Genomic DNA, 24,751 nt, shown 5'->3' on the forward strand with positions numbered 1-24,751 from the left:
AGATTAATATGATTCCTCTCTTCTTAATGATAGATCCTCTCTTCAATGTGCCTGCTATAGAAGGCAGCTTGAAACTAAATTTAACTTTATTCCTGAAGAGTTTCTGACAGCGCCATGATAGTTTTCAGACTGTGGAAGAAACAAAATTCTCAAAGCTACACCTATCAAAAGAATGTGGCCTACAACATTATATCAATCATTTTGGATACCCCTGTTGGACTGTGCTTTATGACCTAATTTGCAAAATGTTGAATTAAATAACAATCTGTTTTTCCAATTGATAGAAGTTCTACAGGTCGACCAGACTGGACATGTATAATTGTTGGTTTTACCTCTGGATATGTTCGATTTTACACAGAGGTAATTAATTCAAATATTCATTTTGAGGGGGAATTCAAATATTAATTTAAAAATAAACTTGAGATTAAATATTTCTAATTTTAAAATTGCAATACTTGTGCAATGTCAGCATAATGGGGACAACTTGCATTTGTTATGTGAAAAATAACAGGTTAGGACTTTATTACCTAGAGCATAGAAGAATGACGGGATATTTGATGAGATATTTAACTTATGAGGAGGATAGAATAAATGTAGGTAGGCTTTTTCCACTGAGGATAGATGAGATACAAACCAGAGGACATGGGTTAAGAGTGAAAGGGAAAAAATTTAGGGGGAACCAGGGTGGTGGGGGTGTCAAATGAGCTTCCAGCTGAAGTGGTGAATGTTGTCTCAATTTTAACATTTAAGAGGAATTTGGACAGGTACATGGACGGGAAAGGTATCAGGGCTGTGCAGATCAGTGGGACTAGGCCAAAAAGAAGGTTCAGCATGGACTAAAATGGCCTTAAAGTCCTGTTTCTGTGCTGTAATTTTCTAGGGTTCTATGAAAGTTTTGATGATATATGGAATTGCATAGGCCAGCTGTGACCTACATTTTCTGTGTTGTTCTCATGCACATTTCAAATTTAATATACACATGAAAACTTGTTTTTAGATTTAGTTATTGCAAGGCTAACCTTCAACGTACAACAAAAAGTCTCAGAAGACCATATTTATTCTGATACATTCATACATGATCTAAGAAATGTCCTATTAAGTTAATGAAGGTGTTAAAGCTCATTGTCTTTTCAAAATTTCAGACATATGTTAACTGCCATGTTTTAATAAGAATTCCTTTTTTTTGTTTTTACAGAATGGAGTTCTTCTTTTAGCACAACTTTTAAATGAAGACCCAGTTCTGCAATTGAAATGTCGGACTTACGAGATACCCAGGCACCCTGGTGTCACGGAGCAGGTGGGAGCCTAACAAGCTTTAGAAAGCTGATGGATAAGATGTTCTTTGAGTTTTAGTCATTCATGAGCATTATTTAAATTACTAAGAAAATTAGTTTTTTTTGTCTGACTAACATTGTGTTCGTGTGATGGTGGTTATTTTTTTATTGGGGTTGAAACTTAGCTTGTATTTATAAGTTGTGTTTTTAAGTATTAGGGTATAATACAATTTAAACATAGCAGTGTTAATGGAGTCCTTTTCCATTTTTACCACAATCAAGTTTCTGTGATGATACAATATTTGAGGAATAGCTTCTGAAGTTACTTTATATCAGATGTAAATTTTGTATTGTTTCCTTTTGAAACAAAAATAATCAATTCTTTTTTTTTTTTTTTTTTTTTTTAAATTTTTTTATTTTTCACACCATAAATCACATTAGCCATGATATACACTATTTCTTTTCACACATATACAGTGACTTTTTCTTCCCCCCCCCCCCTTTCCTCCCAAACCACCCCCCCACCCCCCCCTCTCATCCATTTTAGGTATACAATCTAGGTTGCATTAATCCAGTCAGACAATGTTGTCATTCAACAAAATTACACCAGAAATTCTACTGAGTCCATTCTTTTCTTTCCTTCTCCTTCCATCAACTTAGGTAATGTTTGTCCCCGGTAGGTTTTCGCTATTGTATTTAATGTAAGGCTCCTATACTTGTTCGAATATTTCAATATTATTTCTTAACCAATATGTTATTTTTTTCTAATGGAATACATTTATTCATTTAAATTTGGTAGTTTCTTCCTTTTAATTTGGTTATGTATTCCATTAATATTTAAAGACATATAGTTCAGCGTAGCCCTTTTATATTTTGTTTATCTTCTCTTTCCGTTTTTCCATCATTACCTTTCCTCCTTTTCCATTTCTGTTTTCTTATTTTCAACTCTTCATAAGACAACATTCCTACAACATCTAACATTTTCCTTATTCTCCTATTTCTATCTTATTTATCCCCAATCTCCCCTTCACCTCCTGAGTTGTCCTTTATCCCTTGTCGGACAACCACATCTCCCCTCTCCATTTGGATTTGCGAATCCACTCGCAATCGTCAACTGATTGTGCAGTGACCGCTATTTCCCCCCACCCCGCCTCCCCCAGAAAAGATTTCACTTTTCATATGTCACAAAGGTCCCTCTTTTAATTCCCTCCTTATTCTCTCTATTCCATTACCTTCCCTTATTAATTCTTGTCTATACTATCTATATTTTCCTCTAAGTACAGATACATTCATGTATGCTCATTGTCTCTATTCACTCTTATACCTCTTTACCTGCATACATATCAATCGTGATCATTTTTACTCTCATTACCCGTCTTCATCCCTCAGTCTATTTTTGTCTTTACCCACATACATATCAGTCGTGATCATTTTAACTCTCATTACCCGTCTTCCTCCCTCAGTCTATTTTTGTAATTGTTCTGCAAATTTTCGTGCTTCTTCTGGATCCGAGAATAGTCTGTTTTGCTGTCCTGGAATAAATATTTTCAATACCGCTGGATGCTTTAGTATAAATTTATACCCTTTCTTCCATAAAATCGCCTTTGCTGTATTGAACTCTTTTCTCTTCTTTAGGAGTTCAAAACTTATATCTGGATAAATGAAGATTTTTTGCCCTTTATACTCCAGTGGTTTGTTGCCCTCTCTTACTTTTTCCATTGTCTTCTCCAGTACCTTTTCTCTTGTAGTATATCTTAGGAATTTTACTACAATAGATCTTGGTTTTTGTTGTGGTTGTGGTTTAGAGGCCAATACTCTATGTGCCCTTTCTATTTCCATTTCATGCTGTAGTTCTGGACATCCTAGGGTCTTAGGGATCCACTCTTTTATAAACTCCCTCATATTCTTGCCTTCTTCATCTTCCTTAAGGCCCACTATCTTTATGTTATTTCTTCTGTTATGGTTTTCCATTGTATCTATTTTTTGAGCTAGTAGTTCTTGTGTCTCTTTAGTTTTTTTATTAGATTTCTCCAATTTCTTTTTTAAGTCTTCTACCTCCATTTCTGCTGCTACTGCCCGCTCTTCCATCTTGTCCATTTTTTTTCCCATTTCTGTTAAGGTCATCTCCATTTTAATTATTTTCTCCTCTGTGTTGTTTATTCTTTTTCTTAAATCCTTAAATTCCTGTGTTTGCCATTCTTTAAATGATTCCATGTATCCTCTAATAAGAGCAAGTATATCCTTTACCTTGCCTCTCTTTTCTTCTTCTATTTCACCATACTCTTCCTCTTCTTCTTCCTCTGGGTTGACCATCTGTTGTTTCTTTGTTGCCCTTTCCTCCTCTTCTATCTTGTTTCTATTGTCTTCTGTGGTCTCTTCTTGCTGCAGGTGTTCTGCAGCTGTCGTTGCCGGCTGTGGAGATCGACTCCCCAGCTGGTCCCCCCTCCCGTCGGTGTGTTTTTTTTCATTCGCATCGCGCATGCGCGAAACTTCGCGCATGCGCGGTTGCGCACTTTTGTTCGGCTCTGCGAGCCATTTTTGTAGTCCATTATTTACCGACCTGAGGGAGCGGGTTTCTCTCTCCGCAGCGGGCCTCTTCGGACAGGTAAGGCCTTCACCTTTTTCCTCCTTTGTCTTCTCTTCCTCTCTTCTTACCGTTGCTTTCGACTTTTCTTTTTTTGTCGCCATCTTCTTTCCACCTTTATACTCACTTTTCTGTAACTTTTATTTCTGTGCCTTTGTGTTTTCTCTTGTTTTTCCCGACTTTTCTGGAGAGGGCTGGAGTTCACCGTCCGGCCACTACTCCATCACGTGACTCCTCCCAAAAATAATCAATTCTTGATGCATGTGATTCTATTACATTCAGAAACATGCAACAAAGTATCCCTGGTACAAAATCATTAATAATTTAGCTATTGGACATGAGAGAAATGGTCTAAGTTTTGTGAAAATTTGAAATAAATTTCTATGGTGGGTTCATTTTTGTAAAAGCAAGATTGCATTGTTCAGAACACCATACTTTTAAAACTATTTGAAGATCTTATCCTTTTACTTCAGATAAGTGCTTGTGTGGAAGAAATGATTAAGTTTTGTGCTGCCTCTGGTAAAGAAGTTTGAAAAGCATGTTAATCAACATTAAAGCAGATGTATGATCATTCTTCAGAGTGTGTCTGGTTGTTTGTTTTGGATAGCTATGATGTTATCTTGCAAGAATATTTCCAATGGGGAAAATGTGGAAAAAATGTAAACAACTTTTTGCAATAATTACCTATTGCCTGCAAAAATATTTTACCTGGTTACTATATAATAATTAGAATGAAGCTGATTAGCTTTGCTTTTCCATCCCAGTGTTTAAAATGCTCTGGTTCAATTTGTGTACACAGTTGTTTGTAGTGTTACTGTACAAGTATTTTTGAGATAATTTGGTGACTTACCCAAATGCTTGATTGCTCACTAGAATTAGATTTTCCATTTCTTCCTATTTCTCCCCATTCCTTTCTTCCTTCTCCCTCATCCATGCAGCATGAAGAACTGAGCATTTTATATCCGTTTAACATTGTGACAATAGATGGATTTAGCCTCTTCCAGTCTCTTCGTGCCTGTAGAAACCAAGTAGCAAGAGGTAACGTTTCTATTTTTAAAATTTTGATTGAATACATTATATTTAAAGTAGGATTTATTGATTACCCTTTGGGCTTCTGTATACCATGGCTTTGAGGGTTCCACTCTAAATTGATAATGTCATGTAACCTCCAGTCAAGCTCGTGAACCTGATGGTATTAGTTCCTGAAGGTCATAACAGAAAAATGTGTTTTTAGTTAAAATTCATAAGCTGAAATGTACTAGAAAACATTTCTTGTAACATCCTGGATCCTTTTTATGAACCTCTGTGATGCAGAAATTAGAATTTCTTTCAAGATATTTGATGTTTCATTTTTGTTCCTCTGGAGAAATGTGTGTATTCATGATTAGGTCAAAAAACTGAATAAAATTATAGATTGTTCCATTTAAATCTAATCCTTGAGCCAGAAAACTTCAAAAGAATAACTAGCTTGGCAAATTTTTTGTAACATTGTTTGTCCTTTGTTTCACATTCATATTGATGCTATTTTTGCTAGGTGAATGCATATCAAAAATAAATAATTTGTTGGAAACTATAATGCTCTATTTTTGCTACAAATACCATCTTTGAGCTGTTGCACTCAGTTGAAGGTTTTTTGATTAATGGGTGGGGGAAGGCCTCTTGTTTTGACTCACTAATATTAGTACTGCAAATGTTTTGAGGTTTCCCTAACACTTCAGTAATGATTTTTAATATTCATCGAGCTAATCTATGATGAACCTGGAATTGAAAAAATATAGTTTATACACTGAACATGTGAAATGCACAGAAATAGAAATGTTGTATGGTTATTGCATCTTTTTGTCTGTTTTTAAAAAATTCCACATTGTGTGACATTATCCCACAAAACAATTATTTTGGTAGGATCATGACTCATCTTAAGTTATTACTGTGCATTTACTATATACTTGTGTAAAAATTGACCCCTATTTTTGGTCCAAAAGTCTGGTATTTTCCACATACACATAAAATTTGATCCTTGGCCCCAGCTGCCTGCCCATAGGATCTCCCAATACCTCAATCGCAGACCGATCACCCAGTCCTGGCTGTCCACCCATGAGAGCTCCTGATTCCGTGAACACAGACATCCCACCCAGCCCTGACTGCCTGCCTGTTGGAGCTCCTGACACCTTGAATGTGGTGCTACCACCCAGTTCCGGTTGGCTGCCCATCAGAGCTTCTAACACCTTGAATGTGGACACCACCCAGTCCTGGCTGCCTGGCCATTGGAGCTCCCAACGCCTTGAATGCCAATTTCTCGCACAATCCTGGCTGCCTACTCAAAGGAGATCCTAATACCTCGAAGACAGACTTCCCACCTTGACTTGGCCTGCTGCCCATTGGAGCTCCTGCCACCTCAAACGTGGACATCACCCCATCCTGGCTGCTTGCCCATTGGAGCTCCTGATGCCTTAAATGCCGATTTCCAACCTGTCCCCGGCCGCTCGCCCATTGGAGCTCTCAACATCTTGAATGCGGACTTGCCGCCCAGTCCTGGCTGGCTGCCCATTGGAGCTCCTGACGCCTTGAACATGGACTTACCACCTGGTCCAAGCTACCTCTCCAATGGAGTGCCCGACACTTCGAACACTGATTGTCACTCTCACACTCTGGGATAAATATCAGTTACCAATTAACTGACTACTAGCATATCTTTGGAATTTAAGGGGAATAAAAAAACAGGAATACCAGAAAAAAAATTCCACACAGATTGGAGATTAGGGTGAAGCATGGGTTGTTGGAGCTGCAGCTCTGTCTGCTGCTTCAAGGTGCCTATGCTGGGGTATTCTCCATTTACCTGGATGAGCATAGCTCTAAAAATTTGGCAATCTAGTCACGACACTGAACCTTGATTATCCAGCACAATGACTAAATTCTAATCATTTGTTAGTAAACTTGTTATGTCCTCCCAAAACCACAACTTCCAGTTCCAAGGTGGACAAATTCAAGTTAGGAACATTTTGCCTTTTTCTTCATTGATGCTTGGTTTGATTCTTAGAACTCCTTGCACCAACTCCTTGGTGGTATAATATTACAGGTGACCTTTCATCAGGAGACAACAGTTCATCACTAACATCACCTTGAGGGAAACTGACTAAATGCTGGTGGTGCCAGTAACAGCAGCATCCTGAAAAACACATTTGAAAGCAATAGATCAAATAATTAAAATGTGCTAATATTGAATGCCTCACATTATCCAGTTTGATTGGGACTTAGCATTGTTAAGACATTTCCAGCAAATTTGGTGCATGCATCCACCTAACAAATGCAGGGTTAAAGTGCGCAAAATGGATAACTTAAGTTGATTTCTCATAAACTGTGTAATTTGCTAACTTATTTGCTAGTTTTTACTTTTCTTTTACAGCTGCAGCTTCAGGCACTGAAAGTGTGCAGCCTCCACCTTTAACGTATAAAAAATGGGGTCTACAAGACATTGATATGATAGTGGATCATACAAGCATAGGTAATATTTAAAAAATTAATTCATATAAAAAGTGAAAAGTTGTCTAAAATGTCTTTTAAAAAAAAATTGGTTTATTTTTAAGGGAAATATCAAATGGATTTCTTTATTGGCATATTGGAAAGTCACTATTAATGACACATGTGGATCAAAACAACGTAGCAAGAGAACTGAACTTTGCAGCAACTGTGGTTCAATCTACTTGTTTAACGTAACATTGATAGAATCTGTGGAGAGAAATTGGAACAGACATCTATTTGATTGGTAAAGTTAATCAAGTACAGGAGCTCTACATAAAATTGATAGGAACTGAAATGCTGAATTGGGGAACATCTGTAGAGTGACATATAGACCAAATCAAATTTGAACTCCAGAATCCCTGAAAGGGAGGCTCCCATACTCCCTTCTTCAATAACGAGGTTCAGGTATTTCTGAATTACATTTGTGATGAATGCCTTCATTTCCCCACCCCACCATCCCAAAACCCTGACCAATAAAAAGGAAATGGTAAAAATGTACTCCAGAAAAATGAAAGCTTGTAGGAAAGAAAAAAATCATTTTTCAAACTGTTTTGAATGATCTGATCTTGGTATAATATGTTTCACCATTTGGTGGTATAACAATGAATCTGATGTTAACAATGAATATCAATGAAGACATCAATATTGGATAAAAACACAACTGCTGGAGGAACTCAGCAGATCACAGCATCCACAGGAAGTAAAGATATACAACTGATGTTTCGGGCCTTTCTTCAAGGTGTGAACAAAAACCAGGCAGGGGCCAGAGTTGGACAATTTGTTCATGAGTGGTGGTAATTGTTCTGTAATTTACTTTCTAAATTACTTGATAAATATTTATTTTGGTTTACTTTAATATGACATTCATAATGAATTTGTGTTGTTGCACTTTTTATTTGGCTATTTCCAATTTCAAGATGTGTATTGTAATTAATTTTGACATTTTGGTTTAAGTTTGCATTGTATTATGCAGAAATAGAGGCCCTGTATTTGAGGTTAATTAATTACAATGGCATTTGTATTTATTTAATGCCTTTTAACACAGTAAAACCTCCCAAGGTACTTTTGTAATAATGTTTTTGAATAAAATTTGATACTGAGTTAGGTTTATTAGTGGTTATCGAAAAGCTTAGTCTTAAAGGAATAGTTAGACAGAATGGTTGAAAAGATGGTCTGAGTTTGGAACTGTACACACTTTATATTGGCAGATGTGACAGCTAAAGTGAATGGACTTTAATCAATGGAGAAAAGAGACCTTGGTTCTATGTTGCACAAGTGCATTTTTAATATTTATTTTCAACATTGTGCCAATTAATACCGTTATTTCAAAATCTATTTCCTAGATATGCTCTCATTTTCTTCATTTGTTTTCAATGTTTGGATGAGTGTGTGTAATAAATATTTCTCAAAACAATTACAACTGCCCCCATCCTGATCCCTATCTCTCTTTGAAACAGTTATTTGAAGTATGGAGCACATTTCCCTTCTGTGATCATTTTCTTTTCCTTTTGCATCAGGAATCATGACGCTTTGTCCATTTGATCAGTTGAAGACTGCCTCTATTTTAGGTGGAGTAAATGCTACAGTAAAGAGCAGCCCACCAGCCATGTCAGCATATGTAACAGTTGGTTCTGGTCCATTCACAGGTTTCTTCTATGCTTTGGAAGTATGTATATCTATGACATTTTGTGTATTTAATTAGACGAGTGAATAAAAAATTACATTAATTGAACAAATACTTAATGTAAATATTTTTCAAAATGGAGTTAAAACATTTAACTTCATATATATTTGTACTGGTAACATTCCAAAGACAATATTAATTCAAAGGTAGAACATCTCCAGCATCCTTCTGACATGCTTTTTATTTTGGCATTCCAGGGTAGCACTCAACCTTTGCTATCACACGTTGCTTTGGCAGTTGCCAGCAAGCTTACATCAGCTTTATTTAATGCAGCTAGGTAAGAGAATAATCTTTTTGTTGAGGGTTAAGTTTCATTCTTGCTGTCACTTGAATTTTATATCTGGTATAAATTGCTTCAAATATATTTGTCCATGTGTAAAAAGGAACAGGCTATATTTTCCCTACAACAATACATTGAAGGTCAAGATGATAAGCTTGAAAGCCTGTGGAGATTTTTGGCTAATTTCTAACTTGCCTCCTGGATGTGATCGCCTGAAAATATGGATGAAAATGTGTTCTATCTCCTGTAGATTTAGAATTTTGAATTATGTTGTATATTTCATTGCTTTATCATCTCAAAAAGATGTGTCTGTTCAATAAAATCTCATTTTCAAGTCACTAGGTTCTCATTTATTGTCTGTTAAATGCTTATGAGCATTTTAATTGTTACTTGAGGTCATTGTCATGAATTCCTAGAGCACTGAAATGAACACTTTGACTTATTTTGCTTATGCCAACCATCAACCACTCATAGAACCATAGAACATCACAGGACAGAAACTGGCCTCTCAGCCATTCTAGTCTGGCAATCTATTTTTCTGCCTGTATTATATTGCAGACTAACAGCAATAGAAATTTACCTGAAGACTGTAATTGTTTTTCTTTTAAAACAATATATTAATAACTACTAATAATATAACAATTTAGCTAAACTTAACCCCAATTAGGCATGATTTTACGCAGGTGTGTATGAGTGAGACCCAAACCAACTCCCCTTTTCCTTGCATAGGGAGATGAAATGAGTGACTTCCATGATGTTTCCAAAATCCAGGCACGGGTCAGTTGAAATGACCATTACTTTGGTCACGATCCGATGCAGCAATGCTTCTGCTTTCAAAATCCAAATACGGGTCAAGCAATGTGACCTTTCTTTGGGTCATGGTGGTTCAATAATTCCTCTGGCAGGGAGAATCAACGAATTGTCCATTTCACACACAGTCATTCAACCTCTCTGGTGGTCAAAATTGAAATCCTGTTTCTTTAAGTGCCCCACTCACATGACTCTCACCACCTGTTTTCCTTGATAATCAACCATTGTTCTTTCTTTTCCTCCAGAACATCAACTTTGTTTTTAGTTTGTACTTAGTGGTGCCATCTAGTCTCACCACAACTGTCAGTGGTTGCAGCCTGTATTAACCCTTAAGATGAGTCACACTAAATAAAATGTGAGCTCGTAATACTAGTCCCACTGACCTGTACCCAGTCCAGAGCCCTTCATATCTCTCCCATCCATGTACAAATTCTTAAATGTTAAAATTGAGCCTGTATTCACCACTCCAGCTGGTAGCTTGTTCCACACTTCCACCACTCTCTGTATGAGGACGTTCCCCCTAAATTTTTCCCATTTCACCCTTAACCCATGTCCTCTGGTTTGTATCTCACCTACCATCAGTGGAAAAAGCCTATCTACGTTTACCTTGTCTAAACCCCTCATAATTTTAAATTCCTCTGTCAAATCTCCACTCATTCTTCTACGCTTCAGGGAATAAAGTCATAACCTGTTTAATCTTTTCCTGTGACTCAGTTCCTGAAGTCTGGGCAACATCCTAGTAAATTTTCGCTGCACTCTTTCAATCTTATTGATATCTTTCCTTTAGTTAGGTGGCGAAAATTGCACACAATTTAGCCTCACCAATGTCTTATAGCATTTAAACTAATCCTATGTTTTACTCTGATTTTAGTCTCCTTATTTTCTCATGAACTTCCACTCATTCACCAATACATTAGTGGTAATATACAGTGGCTAATTAACCTACCAACCTGCACATCTAAGGATGTAGGTGGGATCCTACGCAGTCACAAAGAACATGTAGACTCCATGCATTCACCTCCTGATATCAAGACTGAATCTTAGTTTCTGGTGCAGTGAGACAGAGGCTCTTCGCTATGCCACTGCACCCTTCAGTAATCACTTTTGGCATGGACCAACAATAATTTTTCAGCAGTTACCCTGTGTTGGATTTAATGTATATAATACATATGTGGTTTGTCATGTCTTAAGTTTGCAGAAAGCTAATTTTTAAAAAAAGGTAGTGTACAATGTTAAAATGTTTTTTTTCCTAGCTATTAAATAATTATGAAGTCGAAATGTAATGTATTAGGAAAGCTTTAAATAAATTGTCCATGAAAAATTTGTGATGTGGTTGCATTCCACAAAAGTCAAACAAACTTTATCATGATTCGTTGACTTCCTTGGCTGATGGGGAACATGGAGTGTTGAGTATCCTAAATAGTGTAGAGGAGATATTTAAAATAAATACTGCTTGGATGATAGACTTCCAACCTGTTTAGAATTTTTATCTTATTGACTATTTCCTGAGATCTTCTGGTACATTTTCTAGTGGATGGCTTGGCTGGAAAAGCAAACATGATGAAGAAACAGTGCAAAAACAGAAACCAAAAGTTGAACCTGCAACCCCTCTTCCTGTAAGGTGAGTAAGGAAATTAATCACTGCTTCTGCATTTTACTCATGTAACAACAGTCCCACAGACTGCCTGACTGTATATTTTCAGCATTCAAAGCAATACTACCATATCCTCCAATGTATACTGTCTGGAATTTAAGAAAAGATGTTGACAATGGAGAGGGTTCAAAGGAGATTCACTAGAATGATTCCAGGAATGAAAGGATTATATGAGGAGAATTTGACAGCTCTTGGTCTGTATTCATTTGAATTTAGGAGAATGAGGGGGGAGTCTCATCGAAACATTTTGAATGTTGAAAGGAATGGACAGATTATATGTATAAAGGTTGTTTCCCATGTTCGGAGCATCCAGGACAAGAAATCGCAATTTCAGGATCGAAGGGTGTCCATTTAGAACTGAAATCCATAGGAATTTCTTCAGCCAGAGGGTGATAAATCTGTGGGATTTGTTGCCACAGGCGGGTGTGGAGGCCAGGTCATTGGGTGTAAGACAGAGATTGATAGGTTATTAATTAGCCAGGGCATCAAAGATTATAGGGAGAAGGCTGGGCAATGGGGCAGAGTGGGTAAATGGATTGAATTGTGATTAAATAGTGGGGCAGACTCAATGGGCTGAATAGCCTGTTTCTGCTCCAATATCTTATGGTTTTATGGAATTGGTTTTAGTTCTTCAATGGAGCTGAGTTACTGTTTTGTATATGTTTAGCATGACTTCCTGGCTTTTGTGCCCCTATTTATAAAGCATAGGATTTGTATTCTGTTAACTGTGTGGTTAACCTATTGTAGAAGATTTGTGTGTGCTCCCTCTCTCTGTAGAATTGTTGCAACACTGGACAAGCCAGTCAAGAGAACAATCCCAGTTACTGCAGTCTAACTTTGGAACTGTAATCGCTCGAAGTATTCTAGTTGAATTTATCAAAAACTACATTCTGTTACCAGAAGTGAGCACAAGCTCAAGTTATGGCCTGACTATTATTTTGAAAAACTTTATATAAAAAAAACCCATCATTATGAATGATCTCTCAACTTTTTTCTCACAAAAATATACCTTGTCCTGTTCAATGGTGTTTCTGTCTGCTCATTTCTCCTGCTATTTACTACACTTTCAGATTTTGTGAAATGTCACTTTTTGTCAAGTCATATCAAGTCGTTAGTGCAACATTCCTCATACTGATCCTTGTGAAATGCTACAGTAAACCAACCTTTAACAAGACAAACAACTATTCACCATACATCTCTTTTGTTTATCTAATTTTATATTCATGGCTGCTAATGCTATTAATGTCCAATAGGTTACAGTTCAGCTAAAGCTGATTAAATAGAGCTAACAATAAAACAATCTCACATCAGTCAGATGGGATAAGTGACGCTTTGCTGAAAATCAGCTTCACCTGGAATAAAGCAGTGTTGCATACATTTTGGGGTTTATTTTGGAATTTGTCTCTTGAAGTCTCAAATAGGAATGATATGGGGTGTCACGTGATGTGAGGAACAGCATGCACCCTGCCAACTTCCGAGGGATTTATTAAAAATTGTACATATTAAGAAACGTTAAAGTTACAAAAATTATTTTAAAGCGCTTACCAGAAAGGAAAAAGATGTCACCAAAGAAAGAAAAGCCAAAGGACCAATGAGAAGAGAGAGAGAACCTGAGCCTACTTCATCATTGAAGCTGGCAGCTGAAGTTGGATCCGGATCCGCTGGTGAGTGCCCTTCCAAAGGACCATCCTCCAGTGTCTTCTTTGCGGTTCCCCGCAAAGATGGCGCTGCTGGTAAGTCCAAAACTGCAGCGCGCATGTGCGCTGTAGAAGGCAAAAAATTTGGGGAAAAAAACGCATATTTAAAAAAGCCATCACTTCACTTCAGAGCAAGGGGAGGACACATCTGACGTGGAGGAAGATTCAAATGAGTCTGGCAGTGCAAGAGAAGGAACAAACTCAGAAGGAACAAGATTTAAAGACAAGATAAGGCTTTTGATAAGAGAATAGACAAAATTGAAAATAAAATCGATAAACTTTGAGACTCTGGAAAGCAATTTAAAGCTTTTAACTGTAGAATGAAAGCAAGTTAGAACTGATGTGAAACATTAATTATCAGTACAGTCTTAAGAGTTGATAAACTGGAAGAAAAAATTCAAGATGTGTGTGAAGAGGTACAACATGTTAAAGACAACAAATGTTAATGAAAATTCTGTGACTGCTTTGGTTTCTATGAATGAAAAAATTGTTTGAGAAAATTGACATCCTGGAAATCTACAGTAGAAGGAATAATCTTAAAATCTTAAGGTAAAGAAAGTCTTTTTTTTTCCCCAAGAGTGGATACCAAAAATGCTTGGAGAAGAACATTTTGAAGAGAAGATTTTGATCATGGGAGCTCATAGAGCTCTTAGACCAAAACTGGATCTTAATCAGAGACCTTGATTAAATTTTTAAATTACCAAGATAGGGAGAAGGTACTTGATTTAGTGATGAGTAAGGTTAAAGAATATAGACCTTTGAACTATGAGGGGGATAAGATTTTTTAAAATCTAGATTTGAGTCTGGCTCTTTTGAAGAGAAGAGTTTCACCCGGTTAAGAAGGTTTTATATGATAAAGGTTATAGATTTGTTCTTCGTTATCCAGCTAATTTGAAAATATTTTTGCAAGATCAAAACAATTTTTTTTTTTACAAACCATGTTCAGGCTGAAAATTATGTGAAGCATCTGTCTGGAACCCAATTAATAAGGGTTGATGATCTAAAATGAGCTACTTGTGTATAAGAGGGAGTGATTTCCCTCTTTATTTTTTTTATTGATGAAGAGAATTGTATTGGGAAGTATTGTTGTACAGGAAAGGTTTTTTTACCCCTGGGATTCGGGGGATGTGTCTGTTGATTTCTGATGACTACATATGTTTTTGTGGTTTTACCATGACCTGTAAAATGGAAGGTGGTAATACATTTTTTTTGGGGGGGGTGTTTACTTTATTTCTTCATTTTTTTTTATAATGTTCTTTTATAATATGTTCATTTTGATGATTATGGATTGCAGACGTTGGCACTTAGGACCCAGGTATTGTGTGGGAGTTCTTCCTGGATAGGAGTGTTTGATAGAAATTTAAAAAAAAATTATTTATAAAGATGATGAGTAAAGCAGTTAACATTTTGAGTTTTAATATTGATGGGATTAACAGCCCATAAAAAGAAAGAATATTTTATCTTGTATTAAGAAATAAGGAGTGGATATTGCCTTTTTACATGAGATGCATTGAACTGAAAACGAATATTTGAAATTGCAATGGGATTGGGTAGGCCAGGTAGCATTTTCCACATTTAATTCTAAGGCTAGAGGTGTGGCGATTTTATTTAAGAAAAATTTACCAGCTAAAATTCAAAGTGTAATTACAGACCTGACAGGAAGATATACAATGGTAAATTATATATTTAGTAAATTTACATGAAAATATTTTAATAGGTGGTAATTTTAATTTTTTTTAGAACCTTTGTTGGATAAATCATGAAAAACTATAGTTATATCAATAGCAGCTAAAAGATTGTTATCTTTCATGGATGATTTTAATTTGATTGATATATGGAGAAGGATCCACCATAAATATAGGGACTATTTTTATTTTAATAGGTTTTATACATATTCTAGTATTGATTTTATTTTCTTTCAGCTCAAAATTAATCAAGAGTTCTAAATATATTCTTCCAAAAATCTTTTCAATGGTGATAATTACAGTTATTTCTAAAAAAGACAGAGATCTATTAAAACCAACTGCATATAGACCTATATAATTATTAAACATTGATTATAAAATTATAGCAAAGTTATTAGAAAATAGGATTAATGATCATCTTCCTGAATTCATAAATATGGACCAGACAGGGTTTGTTAAAAATAGACAAACTTCTGAAAATATAGTAAGGTTATTAAGTATAATTCATTTAGCCCAGAGTAAAAAAAGATTTGAGTGTGATAGTAGCTTTAGATGCAGAAAAAAGCTTTTGATAGGTTAGAATGGGATTTTTTTAAGGTTTTGAGTAAATTTGGTTTTGGTGTGAATCTTATAAATTGGATCAATGCATTATATAGGAATCCTAAGGCTAACGTGAAAACAAATGGGCAGATATCTCAGTCTTTCAGTTTAAATAGATCAAGTAGACAGGGATGTCCTTTATCACCAGCCTTGTTTGCTTTAGCTATAGAACCATTTGCACAAAAGATTCATGATGATCGACAGTTGAAAGGGTTAACAATAAATCAATCTGAACATAAAATTAATTTATTTGCTGATGACATTTTTGTTTATTTAACTTAGCCACAATTATCATTACCAAGACTACATAATTAGTTATTAGAATATGGAAGATTTCAGGATATAAAATAAATTGGTATAAAAGTGAAGTAATGGAATTGGTAAAAGGAGATTATTCACAGTGTCGACAAAATTTTCAATTTAAATGGACAAATAAAATTAAATATTTGGATATTGATAATAATAAACTGAAAATTTTATATAAATTAAATTATCCTCCAACATTTAAGAAAATGGATGAAGATCTAAAAAAAATTGGTGAGTTAACCTATTATGTTAATTGTATTAAAATGAATATTTTTCCAAGAATTCAGTTCAAATTTTTCCTATCTCTATACCTCAAAAGTTTTTTCAAGATTTAAATAAACGAGTTAGAAAATTTCTTTGGAAAGGAAAAATGATAAGAAAATCTTTGGAGAAATTAACATGGAAAAATGAATTAGGAGGATTACAACTTCCTAATTTTAAGAATTATTATAAGGCAGCACAACTAAGATTTTTAGTTTATTTGTGAAAATTAAACCTTCTTGGGTTGAAATTGATTAAATAACATTGGAGAAAATATACCAGAGGGATTTATCTATAAATGGGAACCAAAATGAATAACAACAGAAAAAAAGATGCCCCGATATTAAAACACTTACTTACTATTTGGAATAAAGTTAAATTATAAATTGATGGGTATTTTATCTCCTTAAAAATACCATTAATTCATCCTCTATTAATCTCTTTGAAAGATTATCCTTTTTTAAAATATTTGGAATAATAAAGGAATGTTAAGATTGGGAGGTTGTTAGGATAATGATAAATAGAGCCCTTTGATCAATTAAGAATTAAATATGGGATTCCTCGTAATGCATTATTTTGTTATTTTCAGTTAAGATCTTATCTAAGGGAGAAATTAGGACCTGACACGACTTTAAAGAATCTTGCAAATTTAGAGCAAATTATAGTGGATGGAATGATTAAAAAATTTATTTCTATAGCTTATATCTTGTTTCAAAAACAAATATCTAAAGTAGGTTTGTTTAATTCAAAAGAAAGATGGGAACAAGATTTAGATATAACAATAAATTACACATTTGGCAAGATTTATGTAAAGAAGTTATGTCTAATACTATTAATGTAAGATGTAGATTGCTTCATTATTTATTTTGCACCAATTATATATTATACATCAGAAATTGAGTAAATGGAGACAAAATTTTATCAGATCAATGTTTTAGATGTGGTTAAGAAATGGGAACTTTTCTTTATTCTACATGGTCCTGTTTGAAAGTTGATCCTTTTTGGGTTTTCATTAGTAAGTTTTTACAACGAGTCACTGGTGTGACTTTTCTGTTAAACCCTGAATTATTGCTGTTAGGAAATTTTGAAAGTATTACACCCAAGTTACCATTGTTGGATTCTCAATTGAAATTTGTTAAATTAGCTTTAGTAGTAGCAAGGAAATGTATTGCTATAACCTGGAAATCTGATGTTTCATTAAATTTAGAAAGGTGGCATATTGAGATTCAAAGTTGTATCCCTTTAGAAAAAAATACTTATAATTTATAATTTGGCTCTCCCCGAATCAATAATAATTTTTGGAATGATATTTTTGGGATCCTTAAGTGTCATCTGAAGCAATCCAAAATAATATGTAGTTGTGTTATTATGTATTATATTATATAATTGGATTAGTTATGGGATTAGATTAGGTTAAGGGGAGAAAGGGGGTTAAGGTTTTTTAAAGTTTTTAGTTCTTAGTTTTTAATTTATAGTTTTTGTTTTTACTTTTTTTTCTTTCTATATATACTTTCAACATATTTGTTAACATCGTAATATTGTGATTTGTTATTCTTTATTATTTTTTATCATGTATATGTTGATTAAATAAAATATTCAAAAAAAATAGGAATTATATTCTCCCTGCATTTTTGTTGTCTCCAATGTAAACTCCCCCAACTTGTGTCAACAATAGTATAACAAGTAAAACCCCCTGATACCTGGCACCAATGGCAATTGGTAAATGCCAGATAAGTGAATTTTCCGGTTGCCTGAGATGCGTGTTGCATGATTGGCAAACTAATGGCAAGGTGCACCAATTTTAAAATTCTGTACTTTTACCCATTTATTTTTCATGATTTTATTTTGCTGATTGCTGAGGCTGCTAGTTGCTTGAATTTTGGATAACAAATGTTTTACTGTAATATTTTCCTGTAGATGATCTTTGTACCTCAATGGTCTGGAAAAGCAGGAGAATAATTTTTACTTATGGTGTTTTTATTTTCTGAAACCTTGCAGCTTAAGTGGCATTCTTCACATTTTGTCCTCTTTTTGATCTAAGACTTTCATAACTTGCACACAAACTTTAAATGCTTTGCCCATGCAGGTCAAGATCAGGGTCACAGTTATTGGAAGTATCAGGATTATTCCAGGCTGCTGCTGCTAATCTATATTACACCTTCTTTTGCTGCACATTGCTTCATAAGGGTGTTCTCCTAAACTCCTTGCGTGAGAGAAGACATCTGTTGCCGATGAGTTTTTTTTGTCAATCGCGTCAGTACACTGTCCAAATGCACTGAAGTTCTTGCTTACTGCAACTACACAGACACACTGAACTTCAAACAGTACAGACTCTTTCACCCACAATGTTGGGCTGACCTTTGTAAACCCACTCTAATCTAATTCTTCCTACTTTGCACGCATAACCCTTTATTTTTCTTAATTTTGTTTCAGCCAACAAGGGCACTTTGCACGCAGGCCAGACTTCCCTCAAGGGCTGATATTCATAGATTGGCAGATACTTCCCTGGAATCTCCTGTCAACAACACCTTGCTAATACTTTGAAAAAATCTTTTGGCTTGCAAGGGCAAAAAAATTTCTTTCAAGCACTGCTTGTCAACCTATAAAGGTTTATCAAACCCCCTGTCAGCACTGTTCTGCTCTTTTTCTTCATTGGAGCACATGTAACTGGAAAATTCTTGCTGTCTGTGATAGGTACTTGAAGAGCTGCCTGTAAAAATTCCTCCAGCTCGGCTATGTTGACAATTGAGTACTTGTAGCACATCAAAAAGGAGCACCTCATAGAACACATCGATGAGAGATGTACTACACAGTTTCACAGCGGAATCCAACATCACTGCTCTGTGAAATTTGCAATTGAAGTTCTCACTTTCTAGATGACTTACATGGTGTTCTAATGCCAAAGAAACTATGTGGAGCAATTCTTTTGATTGTAGTACTAAAATTCTTTCTGCATATTTAAAAAAAAATTAGTGCATTGTTCTCATTCACTCTCTATTACCTCATTTATAATAAATGTGGCTTTGCAAGCTCTCAGCAGTGTACATTGGGTGACCATATTTGTAAGCTGAGAGCTTTTTTTGTAAAAAAAAGTCCTATTGGGGCTAAAAAATTGTTTGAGGCCTCGTGATGTATAGGTTTTAAATATGCAGAGCTTTCGGAAGCAAGGGTCCTAATGGTATAACTTTAGCATTTTAAAAGTCTGTGAAATGACTGTATGCAGAAAACTTCAAAATCTGCCATTAGAGGATATGCTAACTGGAGTTATGAAATGTTGCATTTTCTTTTCACTCCATATGTTTTGCTGGAATTTAAATTCTATGAGGGAAGAAATTTCTTGTATTTCATCAGAGTTTAACATGCAGGATTTTAGTTTTTCTTGAAGCAAATTGTGCTGCTTTCTGAGGCATATTTCACTTGTGCCCAGATCATCATTTATTTTGAGACCCACCACCAAAAATATTTGCAATTTGTAGATGATTGTATTTAAATTAACAGCTTTGTTTATTGCAGCACAGTAATCATTTCTCTTCAGAAGTACTTAATAGGCTGCGGTGTTTTTAGATGGAAGTTGTTCTTTACATAGAATTACATTGAAATTACATGGATGGCAAGGCCATAGGTGAACTGTCCCACACCAACCTCTGTCTATACTTCAGAAGATATCAATGTGTCCATCCTTTCCTTTCTTCTGTTCAGAGGTGATCTTCTGTAGCAAATAACTTGTTTATTGATTCCAAAACAGTAAGGCTATCTACAAAATGTAAAACAAAATTATGATTACATTCAGTAAAAATTCAATACCAAAGGACAAAGCAGTCTAAATATTCATATCACTATGGTCAGCATAATCTAGTTGTTTTGAATGCACCACAGCAGCTTCTACAAAGGCCCTTTCCTAATTCTATGTATTTTAGAAGGACAAGGAAGGCAGAATTGATGGGGCACAACCACCAAGTTATACTTTGAATTGGAAATGATCCTCAGTTGGAAATAGGTTGATATTAATTCATCGTTTCTGGTTCAAAATCCTGGGACAGTTTGGACTAGAGCAGTTCAGTTATGCTAAATACACGGACTTCCAGTCTGTGTTTGTTTTTTCCCATCATTTGTCTTGTCCATTTTTTTTTTAAAAAAAAGCCTCTTTGACACTTCCTGGTAGAAGATCTCAAGTTTCTGTTTTCTTGGAGCTTCATTTGTTGACTTAAAAGATATCCTTGCTGTTTTTTACTGGATTTTTAATGTTCTTTTGTGTCTTGCAAGATTCCATATAACCATATAACCACTTACAGCACAGAACAGGCCAGTTCGGCCCTACTAGTCCATGCCATAGCAAATCCCCACCCTCCTAGTCCCACTGACCAGCACCCGGTCCATACCCCTCTAGTCCTCTCCTATCCATGTAACGATCCAGTCTTTCCTTAAATGTAACCAATGATCCCGCCTCGACCACGTCTGCCGGAAGCTCATTCCACATCCCCACCACCCTCTGCGTAAAGAAATTTCCCCTCATGTTCCCCTTATAATTTTCCCCCTTCAATCTTAAACCATGTTCTCTAGTTTGAATCTCCCCCTTTCTTAATTGAAAAAGCCTATCCACATTTACTCTATCTGTCCCTATTAAAATCTTAAACACCTCTATCAAGTCCCCTCTCAATCTTCTAAGCACCAGAGAAGAAAGCCCCAGTCTGCACAACCTTTCCCTGTAACTCAGACCCTGAAATCCTGTCAACATTCTCGTGAACCTTCTCTGCACTCTCTCTATTTTGTTTATATCTTTCCTATAATTTGGTGACCAAAACTGTACACAGTACTCCAAATTTGGCCTCACCAATGCCTTGTACAATTTCATCATAACCTCCCTACTCTTGAATTCAATACTCCGATTTATGAAGGCCAACATTCCAAATGCCTTCTTCACCACACCATCTACCTGAGTATCAGCCTTGAGGGTACTATTTACCATCACTCCTAAATTCCTTTGTTGCTCTGCACTCCTCAATTGTCTACCATTCAATGTATATGACCTATTTAAATTTGCCTTTCCAAAATGCAGCACCTCACATTTATCTGTATTAAATTCCATCAGCCATTTCTCAGCCCACACCTCCAGCCTTCCTAAATCACCTTTTAATCTACGGTAATCTACCTCACTGTCCACAACACCACCAATCTTTGTGTCATCCGCAAACTTGCTTATCCAATTTTCTACCCCTACATCCAGATCGTTAATATATATAACAAATAATAGTGGACCCAGGACCGAACCCTGAGGAACTCCACTAGTCACCGGCCTCCAATTGGACAAACAATTTTCTACCACTACTCTCTGACACCTTCCATCCAACCACTGCTGAATCCATTTCACTACCTCCTTATTTATACCTAATGCCTCCACCTTTTTTCCTAACCTCCTGTGGGGAACTTTGTCAAAAGCTTTACTAAAGTCCAAATAGACAACATCCACAGCTTTCCCTTCATCAACCTTTTTGGCATCTTCTCTCTGGATTGCTATCTAGTTTGGTCAGCTTTTGAATTTGATAAATTTTCTCTATCATTAACAAATAATAATGGTTCACAGGTACACCATTTGGAAAGGACTGTTCATGTATTATTCCATTTACTATTTTGTAGGTTTGGTATTCCAGATTCTCGTCGTCATGGAGAACATATTTGCTTATCACCTTGTAACACCCTGGCAGCTGTAACAGATGATTTTGGCCGTGTCACATTACTTGATGTAGTCAGAGGGGTAGCAATACGCATGTGGAAAGGTAAAGGTGGCATCTACCTCCAATCAATTTAGCGTGTTCAAGTGCTTTGCTAAGTTAATTTTTAACATATAATAGTTTATATTTGTCCAAGATTTTAAATGTTATTTTAAATGTTAATTCATTCATAACTAATGGGTAAAATTAGCCCTTGTGAATAATTTGGATTCATTGTATCAATGCACAAGCGCAGATGAATGGGATGTATTTCCTTGCAATAGAAGGTTTACATAGATTTTTTTTCAAACTTTTGGTATTGAGTCTGAATATTCCAAAGGTATTGCATCTGTTGGAGGTTAAGCAAAGGTTCCAGGCGATTCTTTCTTTTGCACGAGAATCGAATAAACATGTCATTCGAATGATCAAAATGTCTCTTTGCTTAGGTTTTCAAAAAGGAATAAATGTACATGCTGATGCTTGCCTTAATCTAATTTGTTTGCCAGGGTACCGTGATGCAGAAGTAGGCTGGATCCAAGTAGTAGAAGATCCTCATGAAAGAGAAATCGAGAAAGGCAATGTTTCTCCCTTCAGCAGTCCCACAGGTCTAAGGCGAGTGGCTCAATTTCTGGTTATCTATGCCCCAAGAAGAGGAATCATAGAAGTGTGGAACACTCAGCAGGGTCCAAGAGTTGGAGCATTTAATGTAGGAAAACACTGCAGGTTTGTATAGCAGAATGTGATCTGAAGTCCCATTTTCTTTTACTAATTTTGCTGTATTTGGATCCATTGAAGGGAGAAGAAAGCTAAGGAATCTTTAATATTTCATTTTAGAGGGCAAGAAAAATAAATATGCAAGAATTTGCTTTGTACTTTAGTAACAGGCAATGAACATGTAATCTTGTATCTTGTCTAACCTTTTTCAATCCTCGATATTCATCTCTCTCCAACTAAACTTTATTTGTCACAAACAATGCTGTATTTACAGGATGCAGTGTGCAGAGCCTATCCTTAAGCATTTCAATTTAAAAGTCTGTCTGGCCCAGAGTCCTACCAAATTGCAAATCTTCAGTACTGTAGAATATTGCATTATACTGTGTTGCATCAACCTGTTGACATAAGTGAAGAGATTATTTAGGTTTTCCATATAATCCATTTCTCCTGCCTGATGCCCATGTGACAAGTTTTAAAAAATGAATAGAATTTTATTCATTAAATGTAGTGATTACATAGAAGATTTACAAAAATATTTCCTGGGTTTCAGCATTTGGAATACAAGGAGAGATTGAGCAAATTAGGTCTTTATTCGGAACGTAGAAGGCTGAGAGGGGATTTGATAGAGATGTTTAAGATAATGAGAGGGATAGATAGAGTTGATGTGGAAAGGCTTTTCCCATTGAGGGTAGAAGAGATGGATACAAGAGGTCATGGGTTGAGAGTTGATGGGCAAAGGTTTAAGAGTAACATGAGGGGGAACTTCTTTACTCAGAGAGCGGTTACTGTGTGGAATGGGCTTCCGGGAAAGGTGGTGGAGGCAGGGTCAATTTTGTCATTTAAGAAAGAGTTGGATGAATATATGGATGGGAGGGGGATGGAGGGATATGGTCTGGGTGCTGGAAGGTGGATTAGAGAAGGGTACTTGGATCAGTGCGGACGAGAAGGGCCAAATTGGCCTGTTTCCATGCTGTAATTGTTATATGGTTATTGTGATCACGGGCATATTGTATTTTGGTATTTGAGCCTTGAATAGATTTAAATTTTATGTTGTTGAAAACTTTATGTTGCTGATTTTACACTATTTCACGCCATTTTAATATATCGCCTCTGGCAGAGGGTCGGTGTCAATGGCACAGCCCTGAACTGGTTTAAATCTTTTCTTAGTGACAGGACTTCCTCAGTCAACATGGGAAAATTTTTGTCCTCCTCTGCTACCCTTTTCTGCGGGGTCCCACAGGGGTCTATTCTGGGTCCCATTCTCTTATATATGGTATCCCTCAGCCATATCATCCAAAAACATGATATCTCCTTCAATACTGCTACAGCTCTCTCTCCCCCTGAAGCCCAATGACCAAGCAAAGATAAGTAGCTTCAATGACTGTCTGGAGGACATAAAGTGCTGGATGGCTCAAAGCGCTTGCAGCGAAACAAAGGCAAATCTGAGATCATACTATTTGCCTTCCCCCCACTCCCCAACTCCACCAAAATTATCTCCAATACTCCTGGTAACTTATCCAACCTCATTAAACTACATGTCAAATACCTTGGTGTGATATTCGATTCCACCTTCACGTTTGACAAACAAATCAATGTAATGGTAAAAGGTGCCTTTTCCAGCTCCGCACAAATGCCAAAATCAAAGCATTCCTGTCACTGAAAGATCTTGAGAAAGTTATCTATGCCCTCATTTTCTCCTGTTTGGACTATTATAATTCTCTATATATGGGAATTAGTCAGTCGTCATTATCCCATCTGCAACTTGTGCAGAATGCTGCAGCAAGGCTCCTGACAGTAACCATGAAGAAGGACCATATCACCCCTATTCTAGCCTCCCTCCACTGGCTGCCAATGCTGGCTCAGGATAGATTTTAAAGTTCTCCAATTTATTTACAAAGCCCTTAATGGACTAGACCCCTCTTAGATCACCAATCTCCTAACTCCCTACTCCGCTTCAAGATCCCTCAGATCGGCC

The 24,751-nt window shown here is 36.0% G+C and overlaps 1 protein-coding gene across 1 annotated transcript in view; it reads left to right on the forward strand.

The window, feature by feature from the left end:
* The window catches only part of rab3gap2 (RAB3 GTPase activating protein subunit 2 (non-catalytic)), a 117,836-nt gene that overhangs the window by 45,162 nt on the left and 47,923 nt on the right, over nt 1–24,751 (forward strand). Inside the window, exons 6-14 of the mRNA XM_069931231.1 lie at nt 285–360; nt 1,196–1,297; nt 4,797–4,896; nt 7,262–7,360; nt 8,895–9,043; nt 9,259–9,338; nt 11,683–11,772; nt 21,989–22,128; nt 22,569–22,785. Of these exons, the coding sequence (XP_069787332.1) occupies nt 285–360; nt 1,196–1,297; nt 4,797–4,896; nt 7,262–7,360; nt 8,895–9,043; nt 9,259–9,338; nt 11,683–11,772; nt 21,989–22,128; nt 22,569–22,785 (1,053 nt within the window). The remainder of the gene's footprint in view (nt 1–284; nt 361–1,195; nt 1,298–4,796; nt 4,897–7,261; nt 7,361–8,894; nt 9,044–9,258; nt 9,339–11,682; nt 11,773–21,988; nt 22,129–22,568; nt 22,786–24,751) is intronic.

Source organism: Narcine bancroftii, chromosome 4, assembly GCF_036971445.1.
Source record: "Narcine bancroftii isolate sNarBan1 chromosome 4, sNarBan1.hap1, whole genome shotgun sequence".
NCBI classification, from domain to species: Eukaryota; Metazoa; Chordata; class Chondrichthyes; order Torpediniformes; family Narcinidae; genus Narcine; species Narcine bancroftii.